Raw genomic sequence first — 15529 nt, 5'->3', positions numbered from 1 at the left:
GAAAATATTCCAATTTGCGGTTCAGAGAACCTGTATGAAACGAGTCTGTGTACTCTAATACAGAGTATGGCATTAGTAAAATAAGAAAATCTACGGTTTCGTTTTGATTTAAATCTGTCTCCCTCCATCCTCCGATAGTACTATTTCTAGGTCTACCTTTTTATATAGGGAGTGATATGTTCTTGTGGCTACTTTTATTTTATTTCCAATTTCGTCTTCTTGTGTCCCCTTCTTATTTAAAATTATTTTAAGGTATTTAAATGTCTAGCTGTTCTATTTTAATATTTACATTAACTTCTTTGTTAGATATTGCCATGACTTTTGTTTTTTCAGTCATTGTCACAATAACAATATCATCTGCAAATACACAGGCTTCTATTTTTGTTTGTTGTAGGTTTCTGTATCCTATGGTATATTTTTTTGTTTTTGGCCAGCACTTTTTAATTACTTCGTCAATTACACAGATTAACAGTAGTGGACTCATTTATTTTTTTATTTAGCGTATGGCTTAAGTATATCACAGAATATATTTAGATTTATGCATTATACAATGCATCACAAACAGATGTCCAATTTTTTTATATATTCGATTGACCCTTCGGTTGCCATTACAAAGTCTATAGGGTCGCCTGTGTATGCTCTGCGTGGGCAGTCCTGAACAATGTGACTGATCGTCTGTCTTGCAGCGCCGCAGTCACAAGAAGGCGAGGGGAGTTTACCCCATCTGTGGAGGGAGTCGGCGCATCTTCCACAGTTTGTTCGAATTCGATTAAGGGCTGCCCAAATCTTACGGGGACGTTCAAATTCGCCAGGTTTCCCTATGATGTCCGGTAGACTATGGTAATGCGGATCTGTCCTACTTTCCCAATCTTCTCTCCATCGGGTATTTAAGTCAAAGTTGGATTGCTGCAGCGCTTGAGCAGATTGTAGAGGGGGTAACCTGGATCGGAGACGGTTTCCAAGAATATCGGGGATGTCGTTGTGGACTAGAAGCTGGCGACTGTCCATTATTTTGTTATATTCTGTAACCAATGCATGTTCGCGGCGTAGGTTGGGTGGTGCTATATTATTAAGGGTAGGTAGCCACATTGTAGGGGTGGGCTTAATTGTGCCTGTTATCATACGCATAGTACGGTTTAGTTGGGTGTCGACCAGCTGGGTATGCCTGCTATTTAGCCACACTGGAGCACAGTATTCTGCCACCGGATATATCAGGCCAAGAGCAGAGGATCTTAATGTTGATGCTGTGGACCCCCATGTAGTGCCGCAGAGTTTCTGTATTATATTGTTGCGTGTTTTCAATTTTGCTGCTGTTTTCGTCAGTGGACTCAATACCCCTCCTTGTCTGACTCCGTCGTTATTCATAAATTTGCTGGAAATAAGATTGTCTGTTCTAAGTAAGATTGATATTCCCTCTCTGCTCACTATGTCAAAAGCTTTTTTCATATCTAGGAATTCCATATATACATTTTCATCTTTTAGTACTGCTTTTTCGGTACGTTGCTGCAGAGTGAAGTTTTCGGTCCAGATATGTTCACCTCTTGAAATTTAACAATACTACTCAAATACAATTGACTTGTAATAGAATTAAGATGCAGTTTTCTAAAATATCTTGAAGGGTACTATACACTTAATTTTTCCTAGCTGTCGACTAATGTACCACTTTGTTGTTACAGCTTTCAGGCGTGTTACGAACAAGAGTTCCATGAGCCTTTGCCAGTATACGATGGAGGTGTGCCCTTGGAGCATCTTGTTACCTGTGTACCAAATATAGAAATAAAACTCGTAGGACCAAATAAAAATATTAAGATTATTAGATATCTTGACTCTACGAACGAAGAAACCGATGAAGGTAAGTAGACTACAAGAATAGTGAGTTCGAATATCTCTAGGCATGGAAAGGGTATCCGCCGTTAAGATAGGCAACATGTCCTCACCCCTATAATTCATTTTTTTTTGTTTTATTCAACAACGTAATTTTTTCGTTTTTAATTTTTTGTTTTTTCGGTGGGTTGCAATTAATTTAAAAATTTCAAAAAATTCACCCACAAGGCTTTCAAAACTTTCTTTTATATACGCGTTGATTGAGTGCACATTACCTAAAAATGTATTTTTTTAACCGGGATTTTTGCATATTTCATGAAATCTGTAGCTTTCCTGAATATTGGTAATATGTCGTCTCATGCTATTTTATAATTTTTTTTTAAATCATGCTGCTTAATGATTGGAAAGACAAAAAACAGTTGGGCAAATCCAGTAAAAACCCTTGTTCCGTCCCTCCACACATAATTTTCTTTATATTTAGTTTAACTTTGTGTGTGTATGTTTTAATTACGTACCAATACGGTCCTGTAGGCACTACCCCAAGCCCAAATCCACTTAAGAGGGCTTAGGCCAGTCAAGCAGATTTACGCATTTTTTAAATATGTATAGTGAAACAACACAGTTTTGTGTAATTTTAAACCCATACAAAGTGCCAGAAAACCCAGCCAATCCAGCCTAGTCGGCTAGGGAGAAGAAGAAGACGAGCTACTCAGCATAAATAAGGTACCGTACCATCTATACACACACACATTTAATTAATTCTAACAATAAAACACTGAAAACGTTTGTTTTCTATACTTCCACAAAATTTATTATAACTATGTGACTACAGCTGTTTCGGCAGAGTGCTTTTGTCAAGTGATTTAGTTTACTACAGTCGGAAAAATGAAAGAATACCCATGAACGATCACATCAATCACATATTATTCAGATTATTAATAATCTATCTCTCTCGTTTGTTATTTATGAAAAAAAAACAGCAAATACAAAATATATGATTGATGTGATCGTTCATGGGTATTCTTTCATTTTTCCGACTGTATGTGTTTGCCTTTTTATAGTCTTTAACTGAAGAGGTTGAGGAGTGGGAGCTGTTTGTCTCGAGTTGGTCATTCAGAATTATATCTGTATTTTTCAATTTATTAATTTCCGTAGATTCTAATAAAGATTGCTTAAAGGCCTTTATTTTGAATATGCAGAATTTGAAACTCTTCATTAAAAGAATGATTATGATCTAGAAGGTGAAGTGCGTATGTAGAAGTGTCTGTTTTTCTATTTTTGAAAGCCCTTTTGTGTTCTGCTATTCGTTTGTCAAAGGTTCTGCCAGTTTGACCGATGTAAGTTTTCGGACAGTCACCACAAGTTAGTTTGTAAACACCACTCTGTAGTTGCTTTCTCTTTCGGCTCTTATTGTTTTTAATATATTTGCTTAAGTTGTTGTTAGTTCTGAAAGCTGGTGTTATTCCTTTCTTTTTTATGTATCTGACTATTTTTGTTGTTATCTTGCCAGTATATATGTGATAGAGCAGAAGGTACTGGGTTCTTCCTGTGGTGGTGGATAGACTAATTTCAGGGCTTTCTTATGGCGAACAAACAATTAATAAAATTTTAAACCAAAAACTCCAAAAGAAAGCCCTGAAATTAGTCTATCCACCACCACAGAAAGAACCCAGTACCTTCTGCTCTCACATATACAGGCAAGATAACAACAAAAATAGCCAGATACATAAAAAAGAAAGGAAATATTAAGAACAATAAGAGCCGAAAGAGAAAGCAACTACAGAGTGGTGTTTACAAACTAACTTGTGGTGACTGTCCGAAAACTTACATCGGTCAAACTGGCAGAACCTTTGACAAACGGATAGCAGAACACAAAAGGGCTTTCAACAATAGAAAAACATCTACATACGCACTTCACCTTCTAGATCATAATCATTCTTTTAATGAACAGTTTCAAATTCTGCATATTCAAAATAAAGGCCTTAAGCAATCTTTATTAGAATCTATAGAAATTAATAAATTAAAAAATACAGATATAATTCTGAATGATCAACTCGAGACAAATAGCTCCCCACTCCTCAACCTCTTCAGTTAAAGACTTTAAAAAGGCAAACCCATAGTAAACTAAATCATTTGAGAAAGACACTCTGCCGAAACAGCTGTAGTCACATAGTTATAATAAATTTTGTGGAAGTATAGAAAACACGAAATAACGGTCGAATCCATCAATTATCTAATTAATTGATAAATTTGCTATTATCTTTTTTCGACGATATATTATAAAAAACCAGCACCTGAAAATAAATAATTATCTTTGTTCTAACCCTTTTGGTTACTATAGAATAAAAGATCCCTCGAATACCCCTTGAAAACCTAGGGCTTGACTGAGGTCATTATAATTATCTTAACGGGGGGTACTGTTTAACTATTAAATAGAAAGAAAATGTCATGTAGTAACAGAAATAATTTTTTTACATAATTATACAACACAAGGCTTTTGTAGATTCAGTGCTGAGATCTGTCCCACCTCCGCTTGCACCAAATATAAGTCTTTTGTGCCGCGAACTAATAGATCTTTTGAAAACCCAAGACCGATGCCAGTTACTCCTGGGCAAATTCATTCCGGCATACCATCACCATTTCGGAAGACAATGTAGAGTTGCTGATTATGGATATACCAAATTGGTGGATCTCTTCGAGTCGATTCCACATGTCGTACAGGTAAGTGGGTTATTTGTTATCATTTAAGTTTGACCGTTCTATAAAAATGAAGGTTGAATTGACGTTTGTGCTGATTCTAGCCAGCTCAGAAATTCTCAGAAATACTTTCAGTTGAGTGCATTTTGTCTGATAAGGGATGATAGAATTTTATATGTTGTCCTTAGTAGAGCTATTCTCTGTACTTGTTATAATCTGTTATTTCTTTTTTTTAATATTAGTATAATTCTTCTGCTTCCCATATTCTGACTATTAGGTCCTCTATTGACCTCTGTTTTTATTCAGCTCTTTGGGAATTTCATCTGGTCAGGTGTTTTTCTGTTTCATTATCTCTCATGTCTTCTGTTGCGCATCCTTCCTCTTCAAAGCTTTCTTCGCATCTATATAGTTCTGTGAAGAGTGCTTCCCACAATCCATTGTCAATTTTAACCACTGGTCTACATTTTCTTCATTGAGCTTTTAGATTTCCAAATAGTTTAGCGCTGTCGTTACCATTCTTTTCTAGGTCCTTTAAAACAGCTTTTCTATCCACAGAATTTTTTGTTTTTGCCACATTGGTCTGCTTCTTTCTGTTTTCTTTGTATTCCTTTCGATGATGTTCTTCTTTAGTTGCTATCCATTGATTTTGGTTTGTATTCTGTATCGAAACATTATTTCCTTCTTTTTATTTCTCTCTATCCTAGCACCTCTTCAACTGAATTCAAAATGGATTCTTTTATATTTTTCCATATTTCCTCTGTGTTATTTGTTTCTGTTAGATTTTCCTTTAAAGTCGTTTCGTATTGTTCTCTTAGTTCCTCTTTAACTTTTCCAGGTCCCATATTTTTTCTTTTGTCCTGTTCTCTCTGTTTTAATTGCCTTCATTTTTCATGCATTGTTTCGGAATAATTCAAACAAGCTTATATTTTTCTAAAACTTGTTTTGTTAGTTTATATACATGTTAAAGTAAAAAGTTCTACTCGCAGATTTGGCCGCTAATTGTTTATTAATTGTTCAAACAATAACAATTGTTTTGTAAAAATAATTTGAAAAATATAGTTGAATTCATCATTTTACTTTGATCAAATATGTTTCTATTTTGTTTTTGATTATGCTGAATCCGAATATGGCATTGCAATTTGAAAATTCTTATACAGAAGCTCTTATACAGTATGTTTGCCTAGCTAGGAACCACATGGAAAACTTTTTTATTATCAATTTTGCGAAAAAAGTTATTCTTCATAAAATGCTCTGTATAGTCAAAAATCTAAAACTTAACCATCAGATATCAATTTTATACGAGTTATGTCAAAAATATGAATTCCGTTAAAGAGCAAAGTACCTTTACGAAAGTTACGAAAAAAAGTTATTCTTCATAAAATGCTCTACCTGTTCTAAAATCTAAGATATTTATAACCATTATATATCAAACTTTTTCAATTTTATACGAGGTATGTAAAAAATATGAATTAGAGTGTCTTTATTATTCACAATATTTTAATTAGAAGGATGTAATTGAACACTGAAACATATTTTTTAATTAGAAATAACTTTCCTTAATAACAATTTTCGATATTGTGAAATATAAAGGTACTTTACTCTTGAGTGAAATTCATATTTTTTGACATACCTCGTATAAAATTAATAAAATTTAATATTTGATGGTTGCATCTTAGATTATATAGGTTTCAGAGTGTTTTATAAAGAATAACATTTTTCGTAAAACTGATAATAGAAAAGTTATTAATAGGTTCCAAGTTACGCAGACATACTGTATAAGAGCTAAAAATTTTTTTTGTTGAACATTTATTATTGTTGAAGTTTATTATTAAATGTATTTTAAGTAAGTTTTACAGAAAAAAGTTTTGATCACTTTGTATAAACTTTTTTTTAGCTGGTAATTTTCGGTTTTTGTATTACATTTTTGTTATCTTTCTTAATTTTCTCAAAAAGAAATCGTTTATTTTATTTCTAAAGTAAAATAATTCAGTGCATTTAAAAGACTATATCCTAATATTTAAAAAATCACCTATAAAATTGTAATAACTCTGTTAAAACTTGAGTAATACCGTCTTAAAATGGTGGTAATTCTGTAAAACTACGAAGTTATCAAAAATTACATTTTTTGAGACGTCATATCATTTGAATTAAATTTTTGAGATTTTTTTTGAACTAAACATCGTTTGGTTTAAGTTGATTTTGATGAATGAATTAAATAAATTGTTGTAGAATTGTTTTTTGGAAAAATTCAGAAAATAAATTTATATCAGAGACCACGAGATCATAGATTTTCTTCACCCTGTATATGACCAAAGATTGTATAGAGTCTAATTTAGTTAATAAACAGTGCTGGTTCGGGGAAGGTGAAATCGTTAATGTGGTTTTTGTTAATGGGTTTTTTGAAAGGATTTACAGACAATGGTTCGGAAATATTGGAAAGTGCGTCAATAGGTTTTTTGTAAATAATTCTTAGAAGGTTTTAAACGGTAAACAAATTTTATTGAGTTTAGAATGTAAGGCTTTTTGTTTAGTTTTTTTGAAACAACGATAGTAATTTGATGTCTCTTAGAATTTTAACAAAATGGAAAGTTGGTATACAAATTAAGTTGGTTTCTTAGGAAAGTATGGATGTTTTGGGTAGAGAAATATCGATGGAAGGGATGAAAATGTGGAGTCTGAATTTGAGAGAGAAAAGATGGTCACTGTGTGATTAATATCGGGAGAGAGCAGTCCAGTTTTTGAAAAGTGAGAAGTCAGTGTAAAGTGGTGAAATCGGCCTTTGCGAGCAGAATCAAGTTGAAACGAAATTGTTGATCGGTTGAGAAGTAAAATTTTCCTGTGTCCGAGGAAGATTCCTTTGTTCTGTCTAGAACGAGTAGCTGATTATCATCTATTTGCACAAGATATCGAGCAAGGAGAAAACTGAGTGGAGAATTTCAAGCGAGTCCTGGTTTTGTTTGTTTTTGAAGCAGTTTGGACGAGAGGGACCTTTTCGCAACATCAAAAGAGTACGTGTGGGAGAATCAAGGACAACGCAATCTGGGAAAAGGAGTGAAGAAACAAAAAGGTTAGTCAAATCATTTGTCGAAACGGAGAGAGCTTATTTATATCCACATCATATATCCTCATTTTTTTTGGATTGAACAGTTCTATAACTCAGTTAGTCATTCCAACTTTAAGTAATCAATTCAAAAGGAGAAAAGTAAATTTTATTAAATTTAGTATGAATAAACAATAATTTATTTAAATATTTTTTTTAAACAAGGAGACATCAGAATTAAAGCTTGATTTATTAAGTAAGAAATTGTTGCAACAAATTTAGATTTTAGTATTTTTTTTTTCAAATATTATGTATACGGTATATTGGATAAATAAATAATAGATTACATTTATATGATATTGAATGTGTTTAATTTTCCTGTTTATCCTGTAAGGAGTAAGCAACTAGAGATACTAGAAGCCACAAATTAAAGGTATTGCATCGAATACAAAATTAGCCCTGAGAATAAAGTTTATTAGAAAATTTAATTTAAATTTGGTTTTGTTTACAATTAATTGAGTAATTAATTAAATTAAGAATTTGCTAATCAATCCAATTAAAGAGATAAAGTAGAGCATAACAAAATATTATTAATTATAATTTTCATTTATTAATAAAGATTCTAACGTCCGCCTATGGTTACTTGTCAAAAAAGTTGATGTTTAGAATTATCTACCTAGATGTGTTTACGTCAACTTCTTTAACAAGTATCCATAGGCGGACTTTTGAATTTTTATTAACTAAATGCGAAACTACAATTTAATATTTATTTAATTTATTCATCAAAATTAACAAACAAAATTAGTATTAGACTAAAAGCCGCTATAGGTGAAATTTCTTAATCATTTTAGGCACGATGGGACACTATAACTTAAATAGTAGAACCTAATAGAAAACGTTTAAACACTGTGCCGTCACTTTTCAGTGGCACATGCGTCGACAGTGGCGCATCAAACTTCCACTTATGGACGGGATAAATAAATTAAAAGTTACCCTCCCTTACTAACAGAATTAATTTTTTTCTATTTTTTTAAGTGCTACGTGATTAACGCATAAGATTCATCGTAATTTTAACCCACCACCTCCTTCCCCCTGCCCCCACGATCAAAAACTTCATTTTTCGTTTTTTTTTTTGTGGGATGCAATCAATTTTAAAAATTCAAAAAATTCACACTCATAGCTTAGGCTTTTATAAAACATGTTTATTTTTTATAGACCCGTAGGTAGAGTGTACATAACCTCAAAAAATAAAAGAATTTTTTTTCCAAAAGAGCGTATTACTTTTTTTGGGGAATAGCTGCAGGTCTAATTTTTTCTTAATCTTGTGTGTTTTATCAAACACTATATTTCTAATTTTTTTCAGGTTTTTCCGTAAGGCTCGCCCCCTTCAAAAATCCAAAAAACTGTTTTTTAAGGGGGTTTTGGGGGGGTTTTCCCTATTTTATAGACTTCATAATATATCAAATCAATTTCGATTATATAGGTTATATGTAACTTAAAGTAACTGAGTTCTTTAGAATATTTAAAAATGGGAGAAACGCGTTCAAACCCCCCAAAACCCCCTTAAAAAACAGTTTTTTTTTATTTTTGAAAGTGACCAGCGTTACAGAAAAATCTGAAAAAAATTAGAAATATAGTGTTTGATAAAGTACACAGGACTAAGAAAAAATTAGATCTGCAGCTATCCCCAAAAAAAAAAGTTACATACTTTTTTCCAAAAAAAATTATTGTTTAAAAAAAATTAAAAATTTTTGAGGTTATGTACACTCAACCTACAGGTCTATAAAAAATAGACGTGTTTTATAAAAGCCTTAACTATGCGCGTGAATTTTTTGAAATTTTAAAATTGATTGCATCCCACCAAAAAAAAAAATAAAATCGAAAAATAAAGTTTTTGATGGTGGGGCAGGGAGAAGGGGGTGGTGGGTTAAAATTACGATGAATCTTATGTCTTACTCACATAGAACTTAAAAAAATGAAAATAATTGAATTCTGGTAATGAGGGAGGGTATTTTTTAATTTATGTATCCCGTCCATAAGTGGAAAGTTTGATGCGCCACTGTCGACGCATGTGGCACTGAAAAGTGACGGCACAGTGTTTAAACGTTTTCTTTTAGGTTCTACTATTTAAGTTATAGGGTCCCATCGTGCCTAAAATGATTAAGAAATTTCACCTATAGCGGCTCTTAGTCTATATGATTGAATAGAAATTTCCAATACCTTTCAAACTAGATATCACTTGTTACAAGGTCGCATTTAAAATTATCGGTCAAAGTGGCTGTGTAACGTTATTTGCCACTATTACGTCATCTGTTATGCCTATTTGAGAAGCCTACGTCCGTTTATTTCCTCCCTCCAAATTCCTCTATTATAAGTATAACCGTTCAGAAGATACGGGGGGTAGGGGAGGGGACTTTTGACTAGCACTGTATAAATCGAGTATAGTTACATTATTATTATTACAGTTCACCAAATATAGCTGAAAGTGTGAAATTCCCATTGCCCGCGCTAACAATGAAGTAAGAACGCACAAACAAACGGTGTGGACCGTCAGTGCGAGTGCGAGGTCCGTCGTTTGACGAATGCCCATCATGATCGTAGTTATTTTGACACTTTCAGCTATATTTGGTGAACTGTACATATAGTCTTCTTCTCCAGTTTGTGATTCGTTTTCTAATGATTTTTTAGATTCTTGGCGATGGCACCAGACGAGCCATAACGCTGTCACACTCGGCTCAAGTGCGTCGTTTCACCTCGGATCTCTTGCGTGTCCTCAAAGTCCAACCTGCCAAACAAATATCCCTGACTGACTTTCCAGTGGCGTACGAAAAAGTGATCAACAAACCATTTAACGCATTCGAATACGGACTGTGCACCTTTGAAGATTTACTGCAAGAAATTTCTGAGAATACGGTGGTTGTCAGTCAGAACGAGAACGGAGAGTTTGTTATAGCAGTGCCCAAGAGAGAACAAACGGCTGAGGAGATCATGAGGACCAAACAGTTCGCTGCGGAGGTAAATTGATATATTTTATACAGAGAGGGGCAAAATTATTGAATAAATTCGAGTAACGACTATTGTATCTACTTTGATTACTTTGATTACTCTGGTTACTTCGTACCAATCGCATCAGAGCGAGTAACGACTACTATATCTACAACCAGTACATTTGATTACTTTCTACCAATCGTATCCCAGCGAGTAACGGACGGGACCGGTATTTTACGAGTGTTATCGAATATCTTTATCGGTATGAAGCGTTTTAAGGGTGTGAGGGTTAGGAGAAGATAGAAGATGAAACAGAGGGAGGTATAATGGTATTTACGTAAAATATGTAATGTATGTCATTAACCTTCGTAAGGCGGTGCTTAGATTCTTACGTAAACAACGGTGCACCCCATCCGTATATCTATTTTTTTTTATATGTGAACGTTGGGGAAATTGATTTGAAAGATAATTAGGACTTGATTTTCATATTGTGAAACATATTTTTACAAAGTAATCATTTCTTCTTAAAAACAATATTATCGCTGCAAGACAAACACATGAAATTTTTCACAGTGTGAGCAACACAATGTTTTTACACATAATACAGTTATGCCGGGACTTTCGGTCTTTTTTTTTCTGACATAAATAACACCGACATTGTCCCATAGCTCTGTTAGTTCCAGGTGGAACAGCAGAACCGTCTAATTCAGGATGGAATTTTCATCATTTGCACCTTACAGTCATTTTTCCAAAAAAAAAACACGTAAACGCAAAAAAGATAGATGAGAAAAACGAGACCTGGCTTTACGAGGGTTAACAAAGATCGAATGCGAGAACCCTATATTTTTATCTAGATCTACGCGATTTGCCGATGTAGATTAGATAGTAGATAATTCACAAATTCACAGAATGAAAAAATAATAACAAAACCTACCTACTGAGAAATACGATTCTCTATATGATTACCGGTACTCAAATACAAAAGTAACAAAAGTAATCATAGTAATCAAAGTAACGAATATTGTAAATGATTTCTTTATACAAAAGTAACGATTTGTAACGAATACTCAAAAGTAACTACACTCACCGGCACAAAATTCCGCCACCCAAAATTTTTGTTTAAGTTTGACAATCTATAACTTTATTATTTGTACTCCGATTTTCAAGATTCTTGCATCAGGTTGTAGGTACATGTATTGATTTCGTTAGTTATTATTCCGGTAACAAAAAATGTTTGCTTAGATGGCATTATACGCGGGCGAATAGAAGCGTTGTTTTTTCTCCTAATTTAAAAAAATTCTGTGGAAAAATTGGAGGGCTGATTTTGTTTCATACTAGTTTTCTATTATCCTGACGGTATTACTAAGGTTTTATTTTTTGAATTATCCAAATATCTTTTTTCTTGTAAGAGCTGTAATAAAAACACTGCTTTGAAGGTTTATTTAATTAAAAATATCAAACGCACTAAAATTAACAAAACAAAACAAAATTAACAACAAAACAATTCAATAGCGGGTACGTCCACCTCTTGCAGTAACGACTGCTCGCAATCTGTTTAGCATCGAATAAAGATGTGTTATCCTTGCCTTGGGAATAGCCCGATATTCCTCTACCAAGGCCATAACGGTACCAAATTTTCTGGAGATCTAGGATAACGGCAAATAGCTTTTTTTAATTCATCCCATAAATGCTCAATAGGATTGAGATCTGGGCTGCATGTTGGCCATTTTAATCGTATCAATCCAACCTCTATTTTATGAGTCAATCAATGTTTTTATTTACAAAAAATGTTACAGCTCTTACAAGAAAATACACATTTCGATAATTCTAAAAACAAAATTTTAGTGATATCTCCGGGATAATATGACAGGACTATGAAACCAAATCAGCTATTCCATTTTTCCACAGAATTTTTTAACGTTAAGAGAAAATACAACGCTTTCATTCACCCCTGTATAAAGCCATGCAAGCAAATTTTTTTTGTTACCGGAATAATACCAAATAATACCAATACATGTACCTACAAACTGGTGCAAGAATCTTGAAAATCGGAGCACAAATAATAAAGTTATAAATTGTCAAACTTAATCAAAAATTTTGGGTGGCGGAATTTTGTGCCGGTGAGTGCATAATCAACATCACTAGTCGGTGCGTTTTGGTTCAATTCAGTCTTCTCGCAAAGCCTCTTTGATAACGGGTAAACCTAGAAACACGTGTCAGGGGATTGCGAGAGACTCGAATTGAATCAAAACGAAACCGTCTATTTTTATTTGTTATTCATATTGTTTTATATCTTCAGGTCATCGATTTACTTCGACACTCTCCTTATTACTCGATGTTTTTCAACAAATTCGTCCCAGCATACCACCACCACTTCGGACATCAATGTAAAGTATCAAACTATGGTTTTACCAAATTGATAGAACTTTTCGAAGCCATACCAGACATAGTAAAGGCAAGTATCAAAATATCTTCAGATAACCATACATACTATTCGGTTCCATGATATCTCGTAACGCGACAGTTGGTAACTCCATAAATGGTTACGGATATTCCGTCAGGAGTTCTTCCATTTTTCATCTGTTTCAAGGCAGTTATAACTTCCTCGTTAGTAATTTCTGGTAGTGTTTCAGATCCTACATTTAGTATTCTTCGTTCCATATCGTGGGGTTCGGGGTCTGCTACACTGGACAAGTATAATTCTGTATAGTAATCAAGAATGTTTACTATGTAGTCTGGGCAGATTATCGGAGAATATGCCATTTTTGGGAAAAGTTATTTACCAGCAATTTTATTGCTGGAATCGAATCTTATGATTGTGTATATTAATAATATAGGTATGCAAAATCCGCAGATAGTGTGCTACTTTTTTTTATAAACAAAATGGCGCCCGAAAGTCGTGTTCTTTCAATTTTTGCTCTATAACCCCAAAGATTTTAACTCTACACCAAAAACACTCAAATAAAAATTCACCGTAATTAAATTCTGCATAGAGACGTGTTTTTCCCGATTTACTTTGATGAAAATTTTCCCCGGAAAATGCGGGTTTTTTCAACAAAATCTTTAATTTTCAAATAAAATTTTAGATAAGTAATTGTTTATCAATAATTAAATAACTTGGTAATATAAGAGCCCTTTTCGTATAGATTATAATTCCAGAAGCCGATGAAGATTTAATGAACAGTTTAGCAACAATTGAATTGTTAATTAAAAATTTACGGTCGCTATAATAACCACAATAAATATGGTATATAACAGGGTTGGCAGGTTTAAACCAAGGTTTAAACCAACTGGTTTTTTTCTTAAAAAAACCAGTTGGTTTAAATCTGGTTTTTTATTTTTATTTTTTTTTATTTAGCCTCCAAGCTGGTGTTTTTATTTAAAGTTTTTTTTATTTAAACTACAGCTGCCGCAAATAAAGGAAATTTAGATAAATAAATTATATTTTTTTGCTTTCGAACTTTATTTTGACTATTATTACGTTTTAAGATGTTTTTTTATTATATTAATTTTTTGTGTGAGAAATAAAACTAAAAGTTGTCTTAATCCTTTTTTTTTCATTATTTATTACTATTATTTTATAAAATAATTTATTCATTTTTAAAGTATTTATACTTATTATACTTTGTATCAAATAAACCTGGTTTAAACCAAAAAACCTGGTTTTTTTGGTTTTTTCGAAAAAACCTTGGTTTTTGCCAACCCTGGTATATAAGAATAACTATGATTTTCGTATAAAAGACACTGTACCTATCTTTTCTGTACTTTACAGAATTGAAATTGGACTATTTAAGCGGCCTCAGGAATATTTTAAAATTATAAACAATTTTTTGGCTTATAACAAATAGAATATCTCAGGAAATATTAAATTGAATTAAATCATGAAAACGGTATTGGAAAAAAAGCGGCAGGACGCTTCTTTTTAAAGAAAAAACGTTTAATTGTGATGAATGGTTCCTGAGCATTTTGATGACCGGCATTTACACTAAAGATATAAACAATAGGATCATAATTTTCGAACCATCACCTTTTTATTTCGGTCCTCTTTCTCCACACCAATTTTTAAATCTTTAAAATACTCATAACATATAGATATTATTATAATAAAGACTATCGATATTACGAGTGAAAATTGCCAAAAATAGCAAAATTCCAAACACAAATTAGATTGGAGAAAATGTAATCTTAAAGTTCAAAATCGGTATACGTTAAAAAAATGCATTTTCTAGACTTCCCTTGGAGCAATTTTCTTCATTCTTTTTTTGTTCCCAAGTAACTCGAGTAGAGCCATCTAACTAACGCATTATTAAATGCCAAACTTGCTTTTGTTTTGTTATAATAGATTAATTTATTTATAAGAAAAGAAAACTACATATTTTTTCCAGTTGTAGACTTTTTTTAGATAAACTTACTACAAGTGTACCTTTTAACGGTAAAAATACAAATTTTCTCATTTAAAAGCTGTATAATTATTTAAACAATCTTTACAAATTAAAAATTTTTGTTATAATAAATAAATTAATTTATTATAACAAAACAAAAGCAAGTTTGACATTTAATAATGCGTTAGTTAGATGGCTCTACTGGAATTACTTGGGAACAAAAAAAAAAGAATGAAGAAAATTGCTCCATGGGAAGCCGAGAAAATGCATTTTTTTAACGTATACCGATTTTGAACTTTGAGATTACATTTTCACCAACCTAATTTTTGTTTGGAATTTTGCTATTTTTGGCAATTTTCACTCATAATATCGATAGTTTTTATTATAATAATATATGTTATGAGTACTTTAAAGATATGAAAATTGGTGTGGAGAAAGAGGACCGAAATAAAAAGGTGATGGTTCGAAAATTATGATCCTATTGTTTATATCTTTGCCGTAAATGCCGGTCAACTTTGACCGGTTCTATCTCAGGAACCACTCATCACAATTAAACGTTTTTTCTTTTAAAAGAAGCGTCCTGCCGCTTTTTTCCAAT

The 15529-nt window shown here is 32.6% G+C and overlaps 1 protein-coding gene across 2 annotated transcripts in view; it reads left to right on the top strand.

Annotated features, from left to right (window-relative positions):
• LOC114334852 (meiosis regulator and mRNA stability factor 1) overlaps positions 1-15529 on the top strand; it is a 106432-nt gene that overhangs the window by 63428 nt on the left and 27475 nt on the right. For both annotated transcript variants that reach the window (XM_050658068.1, XM_050658069.1), the window contains 4 exons: positions 1677-1852; positions 4328-4545; positions 10250-10576; positions 12849-13004. In XM_050658068.1, coding sequence (XP_050514025.1) covers positions 1677-1852; positions 4328-4545; positions 10250-10576; positions 12849-13004 — 877 coding nt within the window. The remainder of the gene's footprint in view (positions 1-1676; positions 1853-4327; positions 4546-10249; positions 10577-12848; positions 13005-15529) is intronic.

Source organism: Diabrotica virgifera, chromosome 8 (assembly GCF_917563875.1).
Source record: "Diabrotica virgifera virgifera chromosome 8, PGI_DIABVI_V3a".
NCBI lineage: Eukaryota > Metazoa > Arthropoda > Insecta > Coleoptera > Chrysomelidae > Diabrotica > Diabrotica virgifera.
Note: the sequence above shows the minus strand (reverse complement) of the source record. Positions and strands in the feature narration are given on the sequence as shown.